This window comes from Salvelinus sp. IW2-2015, linkage group LG15 (genome assembly GCF_002910315.2).
Source record: "Salvelinus sp. IW2-2015 linkage group LG15, ASM291031v2, whole genome shotgun sequence".
Lineage (NCBI taxonomy): Eukaryota > Metazoa > Chordata > Actinopteri > Salmoniformes > Salmonidae > Salvelinus > Salvelinus sp. IW2-2015.
The window spans coordinates 13,506,304-13,527,925 of record NC_036855.1 but is presented as its reverse complement, the minus strand read 5'-3'; the positions used below and the strand labels follow the sequence as shown (position 1 = coordinate 13,527,925).

Here is a 21,622-nt window from a genome sequence, read left to right as displayed (position 1 = left end):
AAATTCATACGTATTATTTTTCTCGTATAAGTAGCCAGAGTTTGTGTTCATAGCTGGGCCCAGTATCCCAAAAGCATCTTGAGGCTAAGTTAATCGTTAGAACCATTGAGATCGATGGTTCTAACGAAATGTATGCCTTTGGGAAACTGGGCGCAGGGCGTTTAAACATGCGCGGTTGTAAGCGGCTCATTGGGACGTCCCTATCCCATTGAAGTTTAAATGTAAAATGATAAGGATTAGGGTAAGGTATGACGTCGCAAAGATTCCGCATAGAACTGACCCATGCATTGATCAGTGAAGGCCTTGCTTCTGTGCGTATACGTCACATTCTTGTCATCGTAAATGATAAATGAAACAAGACACCGCTTCCTGGTCCAGTTAGTTGGAGACTTCGAGAATCAGATGAGTTCACAACCCTAAAGCAAGCTGCTCGCAAATTGATATGCCACTGGATTTAGGGTAAGTACAATGCATATGAAAAATGTATGGGGAATCTCCATGCATGGCTGATCACATTGTAACAACTAAACTCAACTCCATGGTGAAGGAAGTTTCTGAATAACCGTTGGAGTTCATCAGAAACTATTGCACTTCTTTCCCTAGTCAAGGATGTTATCATTGAGTGTATTCCGCTATAACAAACTATGATTACAATAACTGAATTAATTTGCTCACTACTTTAGGATGCAATGTATACCCCTGTTTCCATTTGCGATACATTGTAACCTTTTGAGTTGTACTTTATTAAAACGCATTTTATCCATATACTAAGCCTACAAAGTTGGTTAACACCTATCTGTCTAATGTCATGTGTCTGTCACACGTAATAATATCCATATAATTCCAATCTTCAAATGTAGTCAGGTTTTGAGTTTATTCGGTCATGAATGGAATTATATTTTTTCCTACTTCCTCGAACATTGTCTTGCCTCACCACCTTGTTTCGTCGTTAACTCATTCTCTGTGAAGAGACTTGCACATCCACCGTCCTGCGAGGACGACTGAATAAGGATGTAAACAAGCATTTCCCTAACCGATTAAAATCAACCACGATTTTACCGTGGAGCTGAGCGGCGACTAGTGTGGGCAGACTGGAGCTCTGACGTCTTTATCAAAAACTACAATTTCAGCACCCAAAGAATAGCCCGCAATTACACACGACATTGTTGATAACTTCATCTCTGAATAATGTTTATTTGATATGATAGTGTTTTGCTTTTGTTGTTTTGTTTGCTTTTTATGTATTGTGTATATGTACTGAACAAAAAAATCGACGCAACAATTTCAACGATTTTACGGAGTTGCAATTCATATAACGAAATCAGTCAATTGAAATAAATAATGCCCTAATCTATGGATTTCACATTACTGGGCAGGGGTTCAGCCATGGGTGGGCCTTGGATGGCATAGGCTCCACCCACTGGGGAGCCAGGCCCAGCCAATCAGAATGAGTTTCCCCCCAAAAAGGGCTTTATTACAGACAGAAATAGTCCTCAGCATCCCCCCCCCCCCTCAGGTGTAGAAGCCGGATGTGGAGGGTCTTGGGCTGGCGTGGTTACACGTGAGGCCGGCTGGACGCACTGCCAAATTCTCTGCAGTCAGCATGCCAGTTGCATGCTCCCTCAACTTGAGACATCAGTGGCGTTGTGTTGTGACAGAACTGCACATTTTAGAGTGGCAATTTATTGTCCCCAGCACAAGGTGCACCTGTGTAATGATGGTGTTTTATTTGCTTCTTCATGTGCCACACCTCTCTGGTGGATGGATTATCTTGGCAAAGAAGAAATGCTCACTAACAGGGATGTAAACAAATTTGTGCGTATTGACATTTTCTGGGATTTTTTTATTTCAGCTAATGAAATATGGGACCAACACTTTACATGTTGTGTTTACATTTTTTGTTCAGTGTATGTATAGTGTAATTGTTTATTGATGTGGTCATGCAGGGCTCATCAGCGAAAGAGACTGGGTCTTAGCATGACTCCCTGCTTAAATAAAAGTTAAATAAATCTAGCCTAAATTGTAGTATACCCTTCAGGGCAGCAGACTGGGAGATTTAGGATGGCATTGACATTGGAGAGCTGCAATTCTTATGACATGTTAAGGCCCACTAAGTTGCTGGCATTTCTTGTCAAGTTGTGTTGGTTCATTGTAGTGAACACCTACCTACCTGCCTTATGCGTTTGTCATCATGTGTGGTTGCATCCTCCCCATACACCATAATGTCAACATCTACAGCAACTCCAGGGCAGACCGTCAGGATGGTGGACATGATTTTCTGGAAAAAGCAATGTGCCAGCGTAACCTGAACAGCATAAGAGTGCACCAGATCATCCCCCAAAGCCAATTCTTCCTTTGGCTGCCTTTCCTTCCAGTTCTCTGCTGCCAATGACTGGAACGAACTGCAAAAATCACTGAAGCTGAAGACTCATATCTCCCTCACTAGCTTTAAGCACCAGCTGTCAGAGCAGCTCACAGATCACTGCACCTGTACATAGCCCATTTGTAAATAGCCCATCCAACTACCTCATCCCCATACTGTATTTATTTATTTATCTTGCTCCTTTGCACTCCAGTATCTCTAGTTGCACATTCATCTTCTGCACATCTACCATACCAGTGTTTAATTGCTATATTGTAATTACTTCGCCACCATGGCCTATTTATTGCCTTATCCTACCTCATTTGCACATACTGTATATAGACTTTTTCTTCTGTATTATTGACTGTATGTTTGTTTATTCCATGTGTAACTCTGTGTTGTTGAACTGCTTTGCTTTATCTTGGCCAGGTCGCAGTTGCAAATGAGAACTTGTTCTCAACTAGCCTACCTGGTTAAATAAATAAAAAATGTGCATCATGAATGCAGTGAGCCAGCAGGTCATGTTAGATTCAGGCACCCATATCGGACTAGCCATGAATCAACGCTCACTTGTAAATGATAAGGAGGTGATTTTAGAGCCCTATCCTGGAGGTACACCATGGGGGCAAATTGTTGAGCTAGGGAGAGGGTGTCGGAGTCGTGGGTTGGATTATCTTTCCTTTCATTGGAGCCCCCGAGTTGCCTCCTTGATCTTTAGAGGCTTGTGACTTTGAGTACTTGGTGTTGCCATGCTAAGCTGTCTGTTGTCTTTTCTATATCCAGACAAAGGAGATAGTGTAGGTATATTGGATTCCCAACATAGTTGAATTGCACAAAAATAGTCTAGAGTACAGGTCATAACAGTGCATAAATCTGAAAGATGTCTCATTTTAAAGCATATATACAGGTGATTAAACCACCATTTAATGGTATTGAGGCAGCCAAATTGGATTTTGGATGCCATATTGGATTTGGAGTGAAAATTGCAAGAGTATGGGCTGAACAAATAAAATCCACAGAGGAACCTTTGACTGAACAAAAAAAGACAGTTTTCAGTGTCTTAGAGCTGATTTAGATTACAATAGCCACAACATCAAAAGATGTGTAACTGCATGTATTTTGTATATTAATCAGATACCAAAAAGTAAAGCTTACATTCATCATAAATATGCACTGTTTATATAGTGCAGACAACTGAACTGACTACTTAAATTTCTAATATTTGCAATATGGGAGCTTGCGATATTGGTTTACATGTGGCCCATCTTCCCTCCAGCCAGGCATTATTCTGCACTTTGTTAGTTTAAGGGGTGTCACGAGCTATCAATTTAACCACTTTTGCAGTCATATTTTTGGACAACCATCCATTTCATAAATGGTAGACATAAGATACATGGTTGTGTTTTGTTCTACCATGGTTGTTCTTGTTGGGGTATCTCAAACTATATCCCGTTTTGAGGACTGCCCGCTATCCGGGTAGTAGTTCAGTGCCATTTCGTCTTCAAAAAGTTTCGTATTAACATCTCCATTAGGCGCTGACACCCATGTATGCATTCCGTGTTTTTGTTTAAGGAAGGAGTTTAATCAGAAAGGAGGAATGTCAAGTGAAACGGGATCTGAAGAGGCCATTGGCTCCTCAAGAGTCATCAAGAGTGTTTTCTTTGCCCTCCTCTTGGACTTACTGGGATTCACCCTGATCCTACCTCTCCTCCCATCTATACTGGACCACTATGGCCAAACAGAGGTAAGTGCTTATGTTTGTCTGAGCTCAGTGAGCTGTCCTTTTTATTACAGTTTAACATTTCAGCCAACTTTAAAGTTACCCATGATGCATCACGGTCGTCACGGTTTTTAATTATCTGGAACACGGCCAATGTCTGCTAATAGTAAATGTGAGCTCCCCTCTTAAAATCTAAATAGTTTTCCTCCCCATCATTATCATCATTAGTTAAATACTTTAATTTCATTGTACTATATTGTGAAAGACAAGCATTATATTTGCAATAATGTTGGGTTATCAATGCAATTTTCCATTTTGGTAATATGCCAACTCCAGAATCTGACATTTGATGGGTTTCTTTGTACACAGAATTTGGGGCCTCACTGTAGGGAGGACAAGGCATGCTTTGTGTGATTCAACTTTTCCATGAGACAGCGTAACAAAATGACAAACTTGTCAGCTGATCGAGTGTGTGAAATTTATCAGATTCAGATCTTGCACTCATTTGCAAAAAATATTTTCACGTTTTCCCCCTAACAGGACAGTGTCTATCAGTCACTACAGAGCATTGTGGACTGGTTCAGGGAAGCTGTCGGAGTTCCGATGGAAACAAAATACAACAGTGTCCTCTTTGGAGGTACAGTAACACAACACACTTTATTTAACTACATGTGGTTGTTACAGTTGAGCAAGATATTTTGATGTATATATTTAGACAAATGGCATCGTTCAAAATACTAGCTTGTCTTGTGAATGCCAGAAATAGTGTGGTGTCTGTGTATTAAAATGTGTGACTTAAAATTGATCAGATATTGTGTTATGTCTTAAAATTTGCCCGAACGCTCAACCAGAAAGGACCATAATCACAGATTATGCTCTCTACATTCTATTCTTCAGGTCTGATTGGATCACTCTTCTCTCTGCTGCAGTTCGTGTCGTCCCCTTTAACTGGGGCTGCATCGGATCATTACGGCAGAAAACCGCTACTCATTCTTACCACAGTTTGTGCAATGTTATAGAAATGTAGTTGATTAAAATAAGTGACTTGCCATTTAAGAATATTTCTATTGCTTTTACATGGCTATGAAACTGGTTAACATATCAGTACTTATCTTGGGCAACTCTCCGTCCATTTCGGTGTGTTATTTGCCCAGTTTGCCAGCCTGATTTGATATGGTTTTAATTTGTATTTTTTTTGTGTTCCAGTTGGGATTGATGTCTTCCTATGCAGTCTGGGCAGTTTCCTGTAGTTTCAGCATGTTCCTTTTGTCTCGGGTGATTGGGGGTATTTGCAAGGGTAATGTGAGCCTCTGCACTGCCATGATTGCTGACCTTCCTTGCCCGAAGGCACGAAACAAGGGAATGGTAAGCACTGTGCATCAAGCTCATGCTATGATTTAAAGACATACAGTACAGTATATGCCATTCAGGATTGAAAGATCTTAATTGAAAGGAGATTGATAATTTAAGAGTATGATTAACCACGGACCATGCTGCTCTGTATTGCACTAATACACTAGTTGGTCTTTCTTTAGGCCTCGTGTATGCATTATTTTAATTTGGCAATGCATATTTTGTTGTTAGATGATGGTTGGAATTGCCTTCTCGTTGGGATTCACGGTAGGCCCACTGATGGGGGCCTACTTTGCCATTAACTCCAGTAAGGAGGAGGTATTCTACCATGGCCCAGCTGTACTGGCCCTGGTCTTCAGTGCTGCTGACCTACTCTTCATCATTGTTATGCTGCCAGAGACCCTGCCAAAGCAGAACAAGGTGCGATTTCATTGGTATACCTCTTAGGAGAAACTGAAAACGGCACACTCGAAACTCATCACGGGTTGGGCAGTGTGCTTCATTGCACAGAAAGTAAAAGCCTTGGTGACTCTCTATTATCTTCTCCCAGTAATGTTTTATTGCAATGATACTATACACAGTGATTAATCCATATTAGTAAGCATTTCTGTTTATTATTTCTGACAAAGACTGGTATCTGCTCAGACCCAGGTTTCCTCAGTGACCTCTGGGATCCAGGAATCAGGAGATCTTCTCAACCCAGTGGCTCTGTTCCATTTCTCTGCCCTCACAAGGACAGAGGACCCACCCTCTAAAGAGAGTGAGTACATATTGATTTATGTGGTATTTGTACAGTATGAAATAATTGACAATCTATATACACGGAACAAAAATAAACGCAACATACAACAATTTCATAGATTTGAGTGAGTTACAGTTCATATAAGGAATCAGTCAATTAAAATACATTCATTAGGCCCTAATCTATGGATTTCACCCAACGAAATACAGATATCCATCTTGTTTCATACCAAAAAAAAAAAGCTAGGGCCGTGGATCAGAAAACCAGTCAGTATCTAGTGTGACTACCAGTTGCCTAATGCAACGCAACACATCTCCTTCGCATAGATCAGGCTATTGATTGTGGCCTGTGGAATGTTGTCCCACTCCTCTTCAATGGCTGTGCGAAGCTGCTGGATATTGGCGGGAACTGGAACACGCTATCGTACACGTCAATCCAGAGCATCCAAAACATGTTCAATGGGTGACATGTCTGGTGAGTATGCAGGCCATGGAAGAACTGGAACATTTTCAGCTTTGAGTAATTGTGTACAGATCCTTGTGACATGGGGTCGTGGATTATCATGCTGAAACATGAGGTGATGGTGGCGGATGAATGACACGACAATGGGCCTCCAGGATCTCGTCATGGTATCTCTGTGTATTCAAATCACCATTAATAAAATGCAACTGTGTTCGTTGTCTGTAGCTTATGCCTGCCCCTACCATATCCCTACAGCCACCATGAGGCACTCTGTTCACAACGCTGACGTCGGCAAACAAGTGGTCTGCAGTTGTTGAAGCCGGTTGGATGTAGTCGCCTCGACTTATAGTAGAGAAATGAACATTCAAAACTCTGGCAACAGCTCTGGTGGACATTCCTGCAGTCAGCATGCCAATTGCATGCTCCCTCAACTTGAGACATCTGTGGCATTGTGTTGTGTGACAACTGCACATTTTTAGAATGGGCTTTTATTGTCCCCAGCACAATGTGCACCTGTGTAATGATCATGCTGTTTAATCATCTTCTTGATATGCCACACCTGTCAGGTGGATGGATTATCTTGGCAAATGGAGAAACGCTCACTAACAGGGATGTAAACAAATTTGTGCTCAACATTTGAGAGAAATAAGATTTTTGTTCACATGTAACATTTCTGGGATCTTTTATTTCAGCTCATGAAACATGGGATCAACACTTTACATGTTGTGTTTATATTTTTGTTCAGTATAAAATATCTATGAATATACAGTAATATATAAAGACCCGCTAGTCTGTAATAATGTATATCTTGTCAAGATTTATGCTTAGTAAGATGGACAAGAATCTATTGAAAGTACTTCATAATAACCAAAATATTGTGTTGAAATGTACCACAAAGCCGTTTTTATTTGTCCCTGTCTATTTTCTCTTGGACAACAGAAATGCAGAACCTGAAAGTGTTGGGCCTCGTTTACTTCACATATCTCTTCCTCTTCTCTGGTCTTGAGTTTACATTGAGTTTCCTCACCCATCAACGGTTCCAGTTTACAAGGTATGGGTTTAGGGACAAAGAAGGTCAATCTTGAGTCTATTTAGCTCCCTACACTCCAATTTGTTAGAATCTGTTCAACCAAAAAAGAGGCTACCTTAACTCCTTCAACTGTGCTACGATACTCTTCAATTTTTGCAGCATGCAGCAGGGTAAGATGTTCTTCTTCATGGGTATCACCATGGCACTGATCCAAGGAGGATATGCCCGTAGGATCAAACCAGGGCATCACATCAGGACTGTTCGTCTGGTAAATATCGTACTCATTACTACATGGCTAAGAAATCAGCATCAAGAAATCTTTTAAATAGTCAAGATTAGCTCTGGTATAGAAAATGTTGCCAAAGTCAGTATTCTTAATGTATTTTAGGCAATCCTATTACTGATTCCAGCATTTGCTCTCATTGGACTGGCATGGAATTTGAAGATGGTTTACATAGGTTTGATTTTATACTCATTTGGTAAGTTTTCATATCTTCAAAGGTCATTTAAAAAACAAACTTAAGTATATCCCTGAGGTGATTTTCCTTTACTCAAACATCTTCTTTGTCACAGCTGCTGCCATTGTTGTCCCTTGTTTGACAACGCTGGTTTCAGATCATGGTAAGATTTCTAACTGTACTAGCATAACCATTATGCACTCGCTCTCTCTTAGATACACACACACACACAAATCGAATCATTGTGTCATTGTGTAACATGAAACTCCTCTTCTAGGTTCGGCCAATCAGAAGGGCACAGTGATGGGAATCCTACGTAGTTTAGGAGCCCTGGCTCGAGCACTGGGCCCCATAGTGGCATCCTCAGGTGACTTTCTGCATTGAATGTCACATTTTGTAAGGGGGCAGAAAAGTATGATGTCAGTTGTCAAAGGCTGTGATTTGTAAATAATTAGAATTTCATAACATTTCTGCTGAATGTCTTATTTTTTTGCTTTGCAGTTTACTGGATTGCTGGAGCAGAGACCTGCTTCATTATCAGCTCAACTTCTTTCATCATACCTCTGGTTTTACTGAGAAGACTGGGAGGGCTCAAACAAGAGTGAAGAGGGTGCTAAACAAGCCTTAACACAGGAGCGTTAAAGGGTTTTACCACGACAGACGGTTTCAGAGATACTCTAGACAGCTTTGATATTGTTTTGTTCATTGTTCTTTCATTTGTTTACATTTGCTTGGAATGCAAGCTATGAGAAAATAAGTACATTTATCATTGACAAATTGTGGTAATATTTTTACATTTTTTTATTACAAGTAGTCCATGTATTTTCTTCTCTCTAACCACAAAGCCTTGGCAGAAGATACCGTTACGCGTGTCAACACTGAGCTGCACTGAGGTCGGATTGCAATCACCCTTTTCCTCCTCATACTAGCTAGCAGTAGCCACTGCAGCCACTATCGTAAAACTAGCAGTATTTCAATCTTCTCGATGGAGCAGTGTTGATAAAGGTAGGATTTGGAGTACAGTCACATATCCCAGCCCTGCATTGAGGTACGTTTTCCGACCACATCTCGCGCCGGCTCCACTGTGTCTTAATGTAACCATGATTGGGTTCCGACCTCAGTGCAGCTCAGTGTAAACAAGCCTTCCCATGTCAAATTGGCTTTGTATTTTGGTTTCTGATGTTATACCGTTGAAGTATGTCATATCCAGTGTTAAAGAAAGAAAGAAAATATTCTCTCAATGTGACAAAGTATCTTGTAGCCAATGAAATGACAGCATCCAAAATACATTCAATAACGACATTTAGGACTCGCTCATGCAATCAGTCTCTACCTTTTAATGTATATGTTGACTTATTTTGCATATGCTAATGTTTCTGTCAGATTTCTGTAATAGAACTCTAGATAATCAGACATTGTTTGTTATAATACTATGCTTAATATTGTTGAGTAACACTATGGAAATATATTTGAGGTACTATTTGTTTATTACTTAAGAAAAGTAAATCAATGAGCTGTTAAAATAATGTTATGATTTAATTGTATTTTTAAATCAATTGAATGTAGTATCAGTATTGAGATTATTCAAAATATCTATCTATATTCTACTATTTAGATATATAAATAAAAAAGCTCTGAGTTTGTGTGATATTGTGTTGCCTTGCCCTTTATGCAATATACTCTTATTTACCACACAATGATCACGAAACATCCTCGTTCCCACTTAAAAAATGTATGAAAACAAAAATGTTTGCTCGTAATTGATGGTTAGTGTTAGCAGTATGGTTAGGTTTAAAATCACATTTTAGGAAGATAGGCAGGGTTTATGACTGTGGCTGTAGTAACTAATGATAAACGTACAGGTGAGGGCACTGCTGTACCTGTTGGTCGGTCAAATAATGTAAACTTTACATATAAACTTGCTTCTGAGGCAGAGAGTACAACAGTMTGAGTCATAATACCCATAAAACCTAGCGGTCAAACAAGGAAATACAGTAGTTACAATTGTTTTTCCACCATTTATTTTTTCCATAGGGGATTTTAGAAACACTTAAAATAAGGGCTGTGTTTCGTGTAGGCTTAAGTTAAGACAGTGTAATTAATTGTAGTTATCAAAACTTGAAATGTTTAATAAACACAACTGTTATCTTGGTGTTGTTGATTTGACTTCTTGGTTCTGAATTGGAAGTTAAATTAACACACAGGTCTAAGCTGATTTCGAATAGTCATACTAACTGTACAATTAGTGACTTAATTGAGTATATAGGATCCTTATTGGTCATAGTATGTGTATAGTTAGTATGCCAAAAGTTCCCGGATGTCGTACTAAATTCCCCAAAATACGAAGTATACGAAGCAGTATACAAGCAGTGGACACCAAGACATCAGTAGATTTATAATTGAACACATTTATGAAGATTTTACACTATTGTGGAGAGATGTACTGCTTGGATTCTTTACCTACGATAGAAATAAGCTGAAACAATTTTATGTACTTAATTTCATTATTCTTTTGGACAAATTTCATATTCACAAATGTAAATTTACAAACAAAACACCACATTTTATTAACTTACAAACATTTATTGAACTATATTTTAAGACAATTAAATACTCTGCTAACAAAAAAAAGCTGTTAGAATTATATGTGTATGTATGTCCCTTAAGGTCCTTATGTAATGTGATATTGTACCCCCTAGACCAATTGTCCTTTGTATATTATTTATATATACTTGTGTTCCCACATGTACTTCCTGTAATGATTTGTTAATAAAAAATATAAGCAGTGGACACTATTTCCGTGCTTTTATGGACTATAATGCCGTTCTTCACAAAATGGGCGTGGCTTTTCAGATTTTGAAGTAAATGACGGAAAATATGCAGCGGAAGTCCTACGAGAGCGGATACAAGTTCATTGCTTTAACTAATTATGACAAATGTTAATAAATGTTGAGCAATGTAATAAAGTCATCACTTTTCAAATAAGTTACACGTTATGTTGGCTGACAATTTCTTAGCTACGCTATCCTTGCGAACCGCATAGAATTACAGCAGTATTTTATTTATATTTTTGTATTATTATTATTAATTGTTTTTGTTTGCATTACAGCAGTATGTAACGGTATGTTAGCTACTGTTACAAGGTTAGTTGGCTACTAATACATCGAACTTGCCAGGCAGTATATTAACTAGATGCAATCTAACTACCCAACGTTTATTGATTTGATTATTCATGTCATTCTTAGATAAGTGGTATAGTCGTTGTGCGTTCTCAATGGACATTGTTAATTCTGTCTGTCTACTCCGATTTCAGAGCACTATTGTCTGAGCGTGCCAGAGCGCAGAATAACTGATTAATTTACGAACGTTCAATATGGCCGGTGTCAGTAAACGTCGGCAAAGAAGCGTGATTAAATTGTTGTCAGCAGCAGAGTTCAGTCACCAACGCTCTGGATAACATGAAAACAGCCTATTAGCTCTGCTAGCGCATGTAGAATGGTCAGTGTGAGGAACGCCCCGAATTGCGGGCTGCAGTTGCACACTATTGAAGCTTGGTGCTACATCATGTGCACTCTGGGTGCTCAAATTTTCCACAGCTGATTTGCCTGAGAGTTGTGTTCAACCGATGTCATGCTATGTTTGTACAGTAACCGTGTAGTCAGCTAACTGTGTGCATATATATATACACGACGGAAACATGACCATCTGACTTCAACTGGCAATCACGAAACAGGAGATGGACAAGGTAAGATTAAGGATGCGGTTTGTTATTGAGAAATGCCTATAGCTAGCCAAGCGAAGTAGYTAACTAGCTACATTCGCTTGCTGAAACCAGGTTGCTAGATAGCAACTGTTGTGTAATACTAAACTGCCATATGCCAGCCAGTTGTCAGTTTGTTTGATTGGACATGACTATCATGAAATTCGACTTCGACGATTTTATTTCACGCCGAATGATTAACGTTATGTAGTTAGCTAGCTAAGATTGATAGTCGCTAGTACCGTTACATGTGCACGAGCTAGGCTAACCATAACAAACAAATTGAGCTTGAGTGGATGGGCTAGGTAGGCACTGGCGCACTACTGTATCCCTGACTGGCGCCACTAACAATTGGAAGCCGAGATAGTTTTAACTGACTTGTTAAACTAACGTGTGTATTCGTGACGTTGCAGACCCAATGTCCTTGGCCATTACACTTGTGTTGGCTTTGAAATGACTTCCCTTACCTGCTAGTGTTCACGTACACTTGTCGCTAACTTAGACATATCTTTCCTTGTTAGTTCAATTTCAATGTAATATTATTGGGTAATTTCTTATTTGCTTTGGTATATTGCAGCAGAGCAAATTGTCACCTGCAGTCCAGCCCTTTGTTCCAAAAGTCCAGCAGGAAGGGAGATTGGAGGCCCCTAAACAACTGACAACTTCATTGCCCCTGACACTACCAAACCTTTATCTGTTAGATCAAGGTTCTAGAAGGTAGGACTAATTCATTTATTTTGCCTTAATTGTTTCCATACATTTCTCTAAACCAAGTACTTGCCGGAGCTGGTGTCGGGTAGTGTGTTTATAAATGGTAAACTATTTGGTAAATTCTGTCATAAAGAATAAACATAGCTTTTTTTGCCATTTGTCTTTAGTTTATTACAGATTCCGTAGCTAACGTGATTGTGGAGTGAACTCGTTAATTTCTAAATCTCCATCCAGGCATCAGGCTGGTAAGTCTACTTCAGGTGAGGACTCGAGAAAGAGCCCCAGGCAGAGGCCATCAATCACTGATGGTATGCGAGGAGACGCACAGAGCAAGCATGGCTACATCAGCAGCCGTCGTACCAAAGGGACAACTGAAACCAGTGCATACACACCTGGAGAACGACTCATACGTGATCAGCAGACAAAGGTCTGTTTAATTATACTGACCACTTTGAAACCAAACTTGATTATAGCTTAATACAAACAAATGTATTTTAATGTGTATTCATATATCTCAACTTATTCCCCCCCAACTTCACAGGCATCAAAATCTAGTTCTGAGTTTGGTTCTCAGGACAATAACATGATCAGGACATCATTGGATGCACCAGGAAGAGGTAATCACACACGTTGCATATAACGCACAGATATTCATAATGTTTTGTTAATGGTAGGTATCAATGTTCCCTCAAATTGTGCAACTTCCAGCACGCGTTTACTGTGAACACTGAGGCTGTACCCGCTATAAGTTACAGTTTCAGACAGTGGTCAAGTAGGCTACTGTGCCTTTTTATCATAATTTAGGCCTTCCAGGGTGGCCTACCATCAAAAAGAATGGAGAAAATGTATCCCACAACATTTTAACATGGAAATAGCTGTTCTATCATCCAGCCTACAGTAGCAACCAATGTGTGGTGTTTAATGTAGTCCTACATTCCATGAGACTCTTGAAAAAAAAAACATGCAGGGCTTGACAAGGAGGTGACTGAAAATGTTGTTTGATGCAATAAACCACTTTACAAAATTAAATGAATTATTATTCCTATACTACTATTACAGAGAATAAGACAAATTATGATGCCCTCTGCCTATTGACTACTTCGTTTATTCAAGAAGTCTCAAAATACTGCCCCTTTAAGACAAAAAAAAGCTCTTTACCTGACTCGCTTTTCAAAGATGTCTAGAAATGTACTTGTTTTGTGCTCTTGTAGGAAGCAACCACTCCCCCATTGCTGACTACAAATGATCTATAACTAGGCTAATAACTCTCACTAACTAGCAAAGGATGTGAACAAATGTGCTCACGTGGCTACATGCAGCTCTTGCTTTGATCTCAAAACAAGTGCATCTACACATGACCTCTCATGCTGTTTAACACAGGCCAGATCAAAGTGAAAGTGTAGTTAAACAGTGTAATTATTCCCTCCAAGGCAATCAAACAAGTGAAATTCAACGGCGCAGACACGAGACGTATGTGGCAGGGTCTACAGGACTACAAAAAGAAAAGCTAGCATGTCATGGACGCCCACGTCACGCTTCCAGACAAACTAAACACCTTCTTTTCCCGCTTTGAGGATAATACAGTGCCACCGTCATCGCCCGCTAACAATGACTAACCATCTCTGCAGCACTCCACCAATAAGGCCTTTATGGTAGAGTGGCCAGACAGAAGCCACTCCTCAGTAAAAGGCACATGATAGTCTGCTTGGAGTTTGCCAAAAGGCAGCTAAAGACTCTCAGACTGTGAGACAAGATTTTCTGGTCTGATGAAACCAAGATGTAACTTTTTGGCCTGAATGCCAAGCATCACGTCTGGAGGAAACCTGGCCCATCCCTACGGTGAAGTATGGTGGTGGCAGCATCATGCTGTGGGCATGTTTTTTTTTTTTTTGCGACGGACTGGGAGACTAGTCAGGATCGAGGGAAAGATGAGTGGAGCAAAGTACAGAGATCCTTGATGAAAACCTGCTCCAGAGCAGTCAGGACCTCAGACTAGGGTGAATGTTCACCTTCCAACAGGACAATGACCCTAAGCACACAGCCAAGACAACACAGGAGTGACTTCGGGACAAGTCTCGGGAATGTCCTTGAGTGCCCCAGCCAGAGCCCGGACTTGAACCCGATCGAACATCTCTGGAGGGACCTGAAAATAGCTGTGTAGCGACACTCCCATCCAACCTGAAAGAGCCTGAGAGGATCTGCAGAGTAGAATGGGAGAAACTCCCCAAATACAGGTGTGCCAAGCTTGTAGCGTCATACCCAAGAAGACTCTAGGCTCTAATTACTGTCAAAGAAACTTTTACAACAAAGTACTGAGTCGAGACTGAGTACTTATGTAAATGTTATATTTCCGTTTTTATTTTTAATACATTTGCAAACATTTCTAAAAACCTGTTTTTGCTTTGTTATGGGGTATTGTGCATTATGGGGTGTATTGTCTGTAGATTGATGAGGGGGGGGGAAATATTTAAATCATTTTAGAATAAGGCTGTAACGTAACAAATTGTGGAAGAAGTGAAAGGGTCTGAATGCTTTCCGAATGCACTGTATATACTCTTCCATTTGCAAAACTTTTTTTTTTTGTTGTCTTTAGTGGTGTTTTATTTGCTTTGTCTGCAGGGGGTTTTAGAGGGACCAGATCTGCCACAAAGTCATCAGAGAGATCTGAACCTGCCCAGGTGGATCTTGTCACGTTTGAGGTGAAAATGGCTGAATTCCCAGAGCTGGGTGGTTTGGCACCCGGCAGTCCTGCACTTCCTGCCCCACAGAAACCTGGAACCTGCTGGGGATCAGCTTCACCATCCCTCACCCCCCATCATCAGAGCTCAGTATCCACTAGTAAGGTAGGTCTACTGAGCTATAGCATGCTGTCATAATTTCATAAATTAGAAATAACATTTATCTTAAGAAAAGCCATGTGATTTTTGGATCTGTAGACTACACCAGTAAGAAAAGGACAAAGACAGGACCCCAGTCGATGCACCGCTTCCAGTGAAAATAGTGATGCATCCTTGACTATCGCACAAGGTACTGGACCTTTTTTCATTTAGCATTCAAAAGTAATGTAATGGTTTGTGCTATACGCCATTAAGAAAATAATCAATGTACTTGACCCAATCAGGTCAGCCTGTGGAGGCAGTTTCACAGAGCAGTGGCCTAGCAGTGACCTCCTGGGCCAATGTGGCCTCCCAGCCTCCAAAGAAAGTAATCCCCAAGAAAACAGTCAATAATGGCACTCCCTCCCAGGTACTGTGTGTGCTTGATGCAAATCCTACTGTACATCTCGATCTAGCTAAAGTGCCCCCTTGCTCTCAAACTGATATGTTTAAGCTTTGAAGATTTGCGGAGGTAGAAATTAAGTTGACCAACATTTTCACTTTTGAAGAGAATTTGACATTTTTTCTTGTCCTTAATTAGAAGGAAACATCTGTGCAGCAAGAAGAACAAGCCTCTGAGAAGAAGAAAAGGAAGAAGAAGAAGAAATCCAAAATGCCGGGTGAAGGTGGAGCGTTAGAGGAGTCTGAGGACCTGGTCATTTATCAGGAGCCACCCAAGTTTGAGGTGCAATAAGTCAGTGCTCATGTACATATACTCAGTTTATTAGGTACACCCATCTAGTACCGTGTCGGTCCCTCCATTGCCTCCAGAACGGCCTGAATTCTTCGGAGGCATGGATTCTACAAGGTGTGCCGTTCAAACGTAGCTCAATTGGTATCAAGGGACCTAACCTGTGCCAGAAAAAAAAAATCCCCACACCATTACACCACTGTCATCAGCCTGTACCATTGACACTAGGCAGGATGGGTCCATAAATTCATGCTGCTTATGCCAAATCATGACTCTGCCATCAGCATGACGCAACGGGAACCAGGATTTGTCGGACCAGGCAATGTTTTTCCACTCCTCCATTGTCCAGTGTTGGAGCCGCTTCTTCTTTATTTTAGCTGATAAGAGTGGAACCTGTATGGTCGTCTGCTGCAATAGCCCATCTGTGACAAAGACAGACAAGTTGTGTGTTTCGAGATGCTGTTCTGCACACCGCTGTTGTACTGTGCCGTTATTTGCCTGTGTTTGGCCCGCCTGTTAGCTTGCACGATTCTTGCCATTCTCCTACCTCTCTCATCAACGAGATGTTTTTGCTCACAGGACTGCCGCTGACTGATTTTTGTTTGTTTTATTGGTCACACCATTCTTGGTACACCCTAGAAATTGTCGTTCTGAGATACTGGAACCAGTGCGCCTGGCACCGATGATCATACCACGCTCAAAGTCGCTTAGGTCACTTGTTTTGCCCATTCTAACGTTCAATCGAACAGTAACTGAATGCCTCTGTCTGCTTGCTTTATATAGCTGGACACGTGACTCACTGTTGGTGCGAACTATTTTTGTGAATGGGGTGGTGTACCTATTAAACTGGACACTGAGTTGTATAGTTATGTTTTAATAATATGCTCAAAGTGCTTTCCATTGTAAAGAGGGATATTTTAAAACACTTCAGGAGACCTCCCTTTTTTCATATTTTTAAAATGTTGATKTATTTAACCTACCTAGGGAAGTCAGTTGAGAACAAATTCGTATTTACAATGACGGCCTACCCTGGCCAAACCCTCCCTTAACCCGGACGACGCTGGGCCAATTGTGCGCTGCCCTATTTTTAATAAATCAAATGTATTTATTAATAGAGCCCCTTTTACAACAGCAGTTGCTACAGTGCTTATACAGAAACTGAGCCTAAAACCCCACGCTGATGATATTTAGTATTAAATCAATTGAATTTATTTGTTGACTGTTTATTTTCCTCCTAGGATGAAGAAGAGTTTCCAGACTTGTCTCTGGCCTTCGCTGGTTTAGGCAGAGTGCAAGGCCACAACTCATTAGTGTTCAGCAACATGGCAAAACTAGTCAACAAGGAGGTATGGAATTAACATTACTCTTGAAAATACAAACCAGAAGCATTATATGTGAAATTACAACTTAATTGAATCAATACATAATCATGTATTTTTATTTCTGGTATAGGAGGGTCACAGAGAAGGAACAGCACTCCAGCCAGGTGACCAAAACAAGGACAAAGCCACAACAGGAAAAGCTCTCCCTTCAGAGACAAAGAAGGGACAGGTCAGCACTGAACTTTACTCATGATTTATAGGAAAATATTGAAATCTGATTCAGGCTGGCTTATTCTGTACAGACGCTGTTCATGATGTTAGAAGAGCAAATGGGCTAAAAGGGAGCAATATAGCCTAAAAGTCAACCTCCGTTGTTGTATAACTTTGTCCAAATGGTTATTCTTGTAAATGATGAAACCTTCTCATCAGAAAGCTGAGAAGACAAGTGGGAAGAAGAGCAAAGTCCCTGTGCAGCTGGATATTGGGAATATGCTGGCGGTTCTGGAGAAGAAACAGCAAACTCAGAAAGACAAGCAGGACACCAAAGGGGTCATCCTCTCAGGTTATATTACAGCAGAAAAACACTTGTCTTTTTTTTTTATTTACTCATGGAACTTTTAAATGAAAAGTGCTTGAAAAATAGCACTGATGATGATACAATGCGTACACATTGCTATCCACATTTTGTATCATGCTATTCTAACATATCTTCGACACTTGTTACTATGTAGTTGGTGGGTCGCTACCTGTCGGCCATAAGAATGCACTAATCCAGAAGAAACCATGGACACAGGATAAGATAGCCCACAACCCCTTGGACTCGACCAGCCCTCTGGTAAAGAAGGGCAAGCAGAGAGAGGTTCCCAAAGCTAAGAAACCCACACCACTGAAAAGGGTGAGTCTCTCAGACCCCAGCTATCTGGAAATATGTATGGACTGTTATTCCCTAGCTTGGATTTACTCTGACTTTCTTTACTCCCACAAACATTTTCTGTGATTAAATGTTTTTGCCCTATTGAATGCTTTGCTGAATGGTGCACTGCTATTGGACGAGATCATGCTTGATAAGCCTTACTTTTGCATGTTTTTTTTAGACCAATCCGTCTTTCAATATGTTTTTATAGTCCCGTACTCTACTGCCGCCCTTTACCAGTATTGTTTTGTCTGTTCAATCTGCAGGTGATTCTCAAGGAGAGGGAAGACAGGAAACAGAACCGTTTGCTGGAGGAGCGGGCACTGCCCTTTTCAAGTGAAGAATCCAAGATGTCCGGCGACATAACAGAGGAGCTGTGTGAGGCCATCGGCATAGACCAGGAACAGCGTGACTCTACAGGTCAGACACAACTTCACTTCATCATTTTTAGAGTAGGAAATGTACTTGGTGTAAGTATTTCTGACTAAGTGTAAGAGGTAATGTGTGTGTGATACTTCAGATGTAAGCAGCAGCCCTACTAGCCCCTCTGTGCTTGAGGAGGAGCAGTCAGAAGTACATGAGGAGACTGAGAAGGAGACGGAGACTGAGGAGGAGACGGAGGAGACTGAGAAGGAGACGGACACGGAGGAGACTGAAGAGCCAACCAATCAGTCTCAGCCACAGCCCTGCCCTCCCTTTCAACCCAAAATCCACAGCAGGAAATTCAGAGAGTAAGCCATCATGGTTTCCATTTCTTACACTGACAAGATAAGATTCTAAACATATACTCTTAACCATACTGGATGACACACACACCATTTAAATATTGTCTCCCAGTTACTGCAGCCAGGTGCTGAGTAAAGATGTGGATGAGTGTGTGACCAACCTGCTGAAAGAGCTGGTGCGCTTCCAGGACCGGCTGTACCAGAAAGACCCTATGAAGGCCCGCATGAAGAGGCGTCTGGTCATGGGCCTCCGGGAGGTCCTCAAACACCTCAAACTCAGGAAGGTCAAGTGTGTTGTCATCTCCCCCAACTGTGAACGCATCCAATCTAAAGGTACAGTATACTCATTAGACTTAACTTCTACAACCTGGGTTTCCTGTGTAGACAGATTCCAGGGGCATTCTCACCATTGGCTCTTAGAATTGTTGCTTTTCATTGTGTTTATATTGTACATGCAAGAACAAAATGACAATACCCAGTCCTTGTAATGTAAGTAGAGAAAAAATTGAATGTTTATCCAAAGATCTTTTCTCATGTTTTTCCCTTTTTTCAGTGTTTACAGTGCACAATGCTAAGGATCATGTATTCCCTCTTCCACAGGCGGTCTGGATGAAGCTCTCCACACCATCATTGACACCTGTCGGGAGCAGGGCGTTCCCTTTGTGTTTGCCCTCTCCAGGAAGGCCCTGGGCCGGTGTGTCAACAAAGCTGTGCCTGTCAGTCTTGTGGGCATCTTCAACTACGATGGAGCACAGGTATGGGCATTCAATAAAACTGGAGGCTTAGTAAGTGCTGCTGGACATTTTTGTTTAGTCTTAATGATACAATGTTGGAGACTTGAGTCACATATTGCATGATACAAACCAGAGAATTGTTCTCTTGAAACTTAAGTGGTGCGTGCATGGATGTGGTTACGGATTGTATTTGATTCTACAGGACCATTACCACAAAATGATTGAGCTGTCGTCAGAGGCGAGGAGAGCTTATGAGGTGATGATAGAAAACTTGGACTTGACATCACAAGGAGAACAAGAGAACCAGCTGAGCACTGGGCCACTGCCATCTCCACCAGCCTGCTCAGAATTAGAGGAGCCAGAGTACAGTAAGTGAACAAGTTCCATTCACTGACTGTCAAAAGCTATTTACATTACGCTAAATACTTGTGGAATCTGCCATGACTGGAATCTCCTTCAAACATTTCCTGGCGACGCATGGGTGGCCTGATCTGGGCTTAGAACAGTTAGTGTAAATTGTGTCTTACCTGATAAGAAAAACAGGTATTTACCAAGCCTGTTTCTCTGCTTAGTTTATGTAAGGTGAGGTACTAACTGAATGAAGGACTGCTCAATAATCTTGTTTATTTTCTCTAAATCCTTTTTTCCCCCAGTAAAACTGTGGAAGAAAATGCTGGAGAAGGAATGCAATCACAAGTTTTTAAACTTCGAGGGGCAGTTTAGCTCCGTCCCCAGGGCCAGTGACTGTGAAGAACAGATGGATGAGAAGAGTTGATGGAGACTGCCTAAAAACCCACTTGATGCCAGCGCTGACTATCAGTCCTGAAGGAAATACTTGATGGCACACTATAGCACGATTAACCCCATGATGTTGTATCGCAAATGGCACCCTATTCCCTATAGGGAATATTGTGCCATTTCAGATGCTGACAGATCAAAATTGATCTATTTCCTGGGACCAAACCAATCACTAGAAGTGACCCTTCAGCATTTATTTACACTGCTCCATGATTGAGTATGCAGAACAATTTGAGCTAGGTTTATTTACCTAATGTGCCTATATAAAATAGAATCAAAGTATACTTTATCTGTGAATGTTAGATGAGCGACATGAGGTCCAGTTTTTTTTCTGAACCAATGGAAATGCCACAAACTATTTTGTTTGCCTGTGTTCAAATTAGGCATTATTTCCTTTGTCAATCATGTGTGTACTTACTGTATAAGGTTGAGATTCAGTGAGGCTACACCAGTCAACAAATGTCTGCTGTCATATACACTGATATGAACTTTGGTCTTTGATATTAGCCAAACTAAATTATAATTTTATTCTTAAGAGACAATGTTTTGTCTTTAAATAATTGTCAATACCTAATGAAGCTGATATAATTTTGTCAATTTACTTTGTTACATTCTTGTAATAAAGACATTCATGTGCAATACTTTAATAGCATTTTTTTTATAACATGGTTCAGTGATCAATAATGATCTGAAGTGATGTTTTTTTATGTTCATTGTTTTTACAGTCTATTCCTTCTGATGAATCATTTTGAATGGGACTAGTGTCAATGCAGTAAAACCGCCCCCAAATCAAAATGATCAAAGCTGTACAACAAATCAGTTATTCTTGTTTAAAGCAATTACAATATGTAAGTCGCTCTGGATAAGAGCGTCTGCTAAATGACTTAAATGTAATGTAAATGTACAATGAAAAAATGTATTCATCAAATGTCTTAACTCTTGAATATGGATAGTTTTGGTTAAGT

The 21,622-nt window shown here is 40.6% G+C and overlaps 2 protein-coding genes across 4 annotated transcripts; both read left to right on the top strand.

The window, feature by feature from the left end:
* Positions 1-350: 350 nt before the first annotated feature.
* mfsd10 (major facilitator superfamily domain containing 10) lies at positions 351-9,208 on the top strand. 2 transcript variants are annotated; one of them, XM_024002746.2, is made up of 13 exons: positions 351-459; positions 3,935-4,106; positions 4,623-4,719; positions 4,980-5,083; positions 5,289-5,447; positions 5,667-5,855; positions 6,081-6,195; positions 7,579-7,690; positions 7,829-7,937; positions 8,058-8,148; positions 8,243-8,290; positions 8,405-8,494; positions 8,629-9,208. In XM_024002746.2, exons 1-13 carry the CDS (start codon positions 443-445, stop codon positions 8,730-8,732), a joined length of 1,407 nt encoding a protein of 468 aa, XP_023858514.1. In that variant the 5' UTR covers positions 351-442; the 3' UTR covers positions 8,733-9,208. The 2 variants fall into 2 exon arrangements, with proteins under 2 accessions (XP_023858514.1, XP_023858515.1); XM_024002747.3 differs by having other exon boundaries at positions 370-459; positions 3,939-4,106.
* Positions 9,209-11,558: 2,350 nt separating this feature from the next.
* Positions 11,559-21,503, top strand: secisbp2 (SECIS binding protein 2). Of its 2 annotated transcripts, XM_070446944.1 has the most exons (19): positions 11,559-11,872; positions 12,465-12,604; positions 12,833-13,025; positions 13,140-13,215; positions 15,218-15,441; positions 15,535-15,625; positions 15,720-15,844; positions 16,016-16,159; positions 17,404-17,511; positions 17,618-17,716; positions 17,917-18,049; positions 18,219-18,382; positions 18,667-18,820; positions 18,921-18,973; positions 19,013-19,131; positions 19,238-19,458; positions 19,726-19,880; positions 20,062-20,227; positions 20,513-21,503. In XM_070446944.1, the coding sequence occupies exons 1-19, from the start codon at positions 11,864-11,866 to the stop codon at positions 20,632-20,634; spliced, it is 2,496 nt and encodes an 831-aa protein (XP_070303045.1). In that variant the 5' UTR covers positions 11,559-11,863; the 3' UTR covers positions 20,635-21,503. The 2 variants fall into 2 exon arrangements, with proteins under 2 accessions (XP_070303045.1, XP_023857448.1); XM_024001680.2 differs by having other exon boundaries at positions 18,921-19,131.
* The last annotated feature ends 119 nt before the right edge of the window (positions 21,504-21,622 follow it).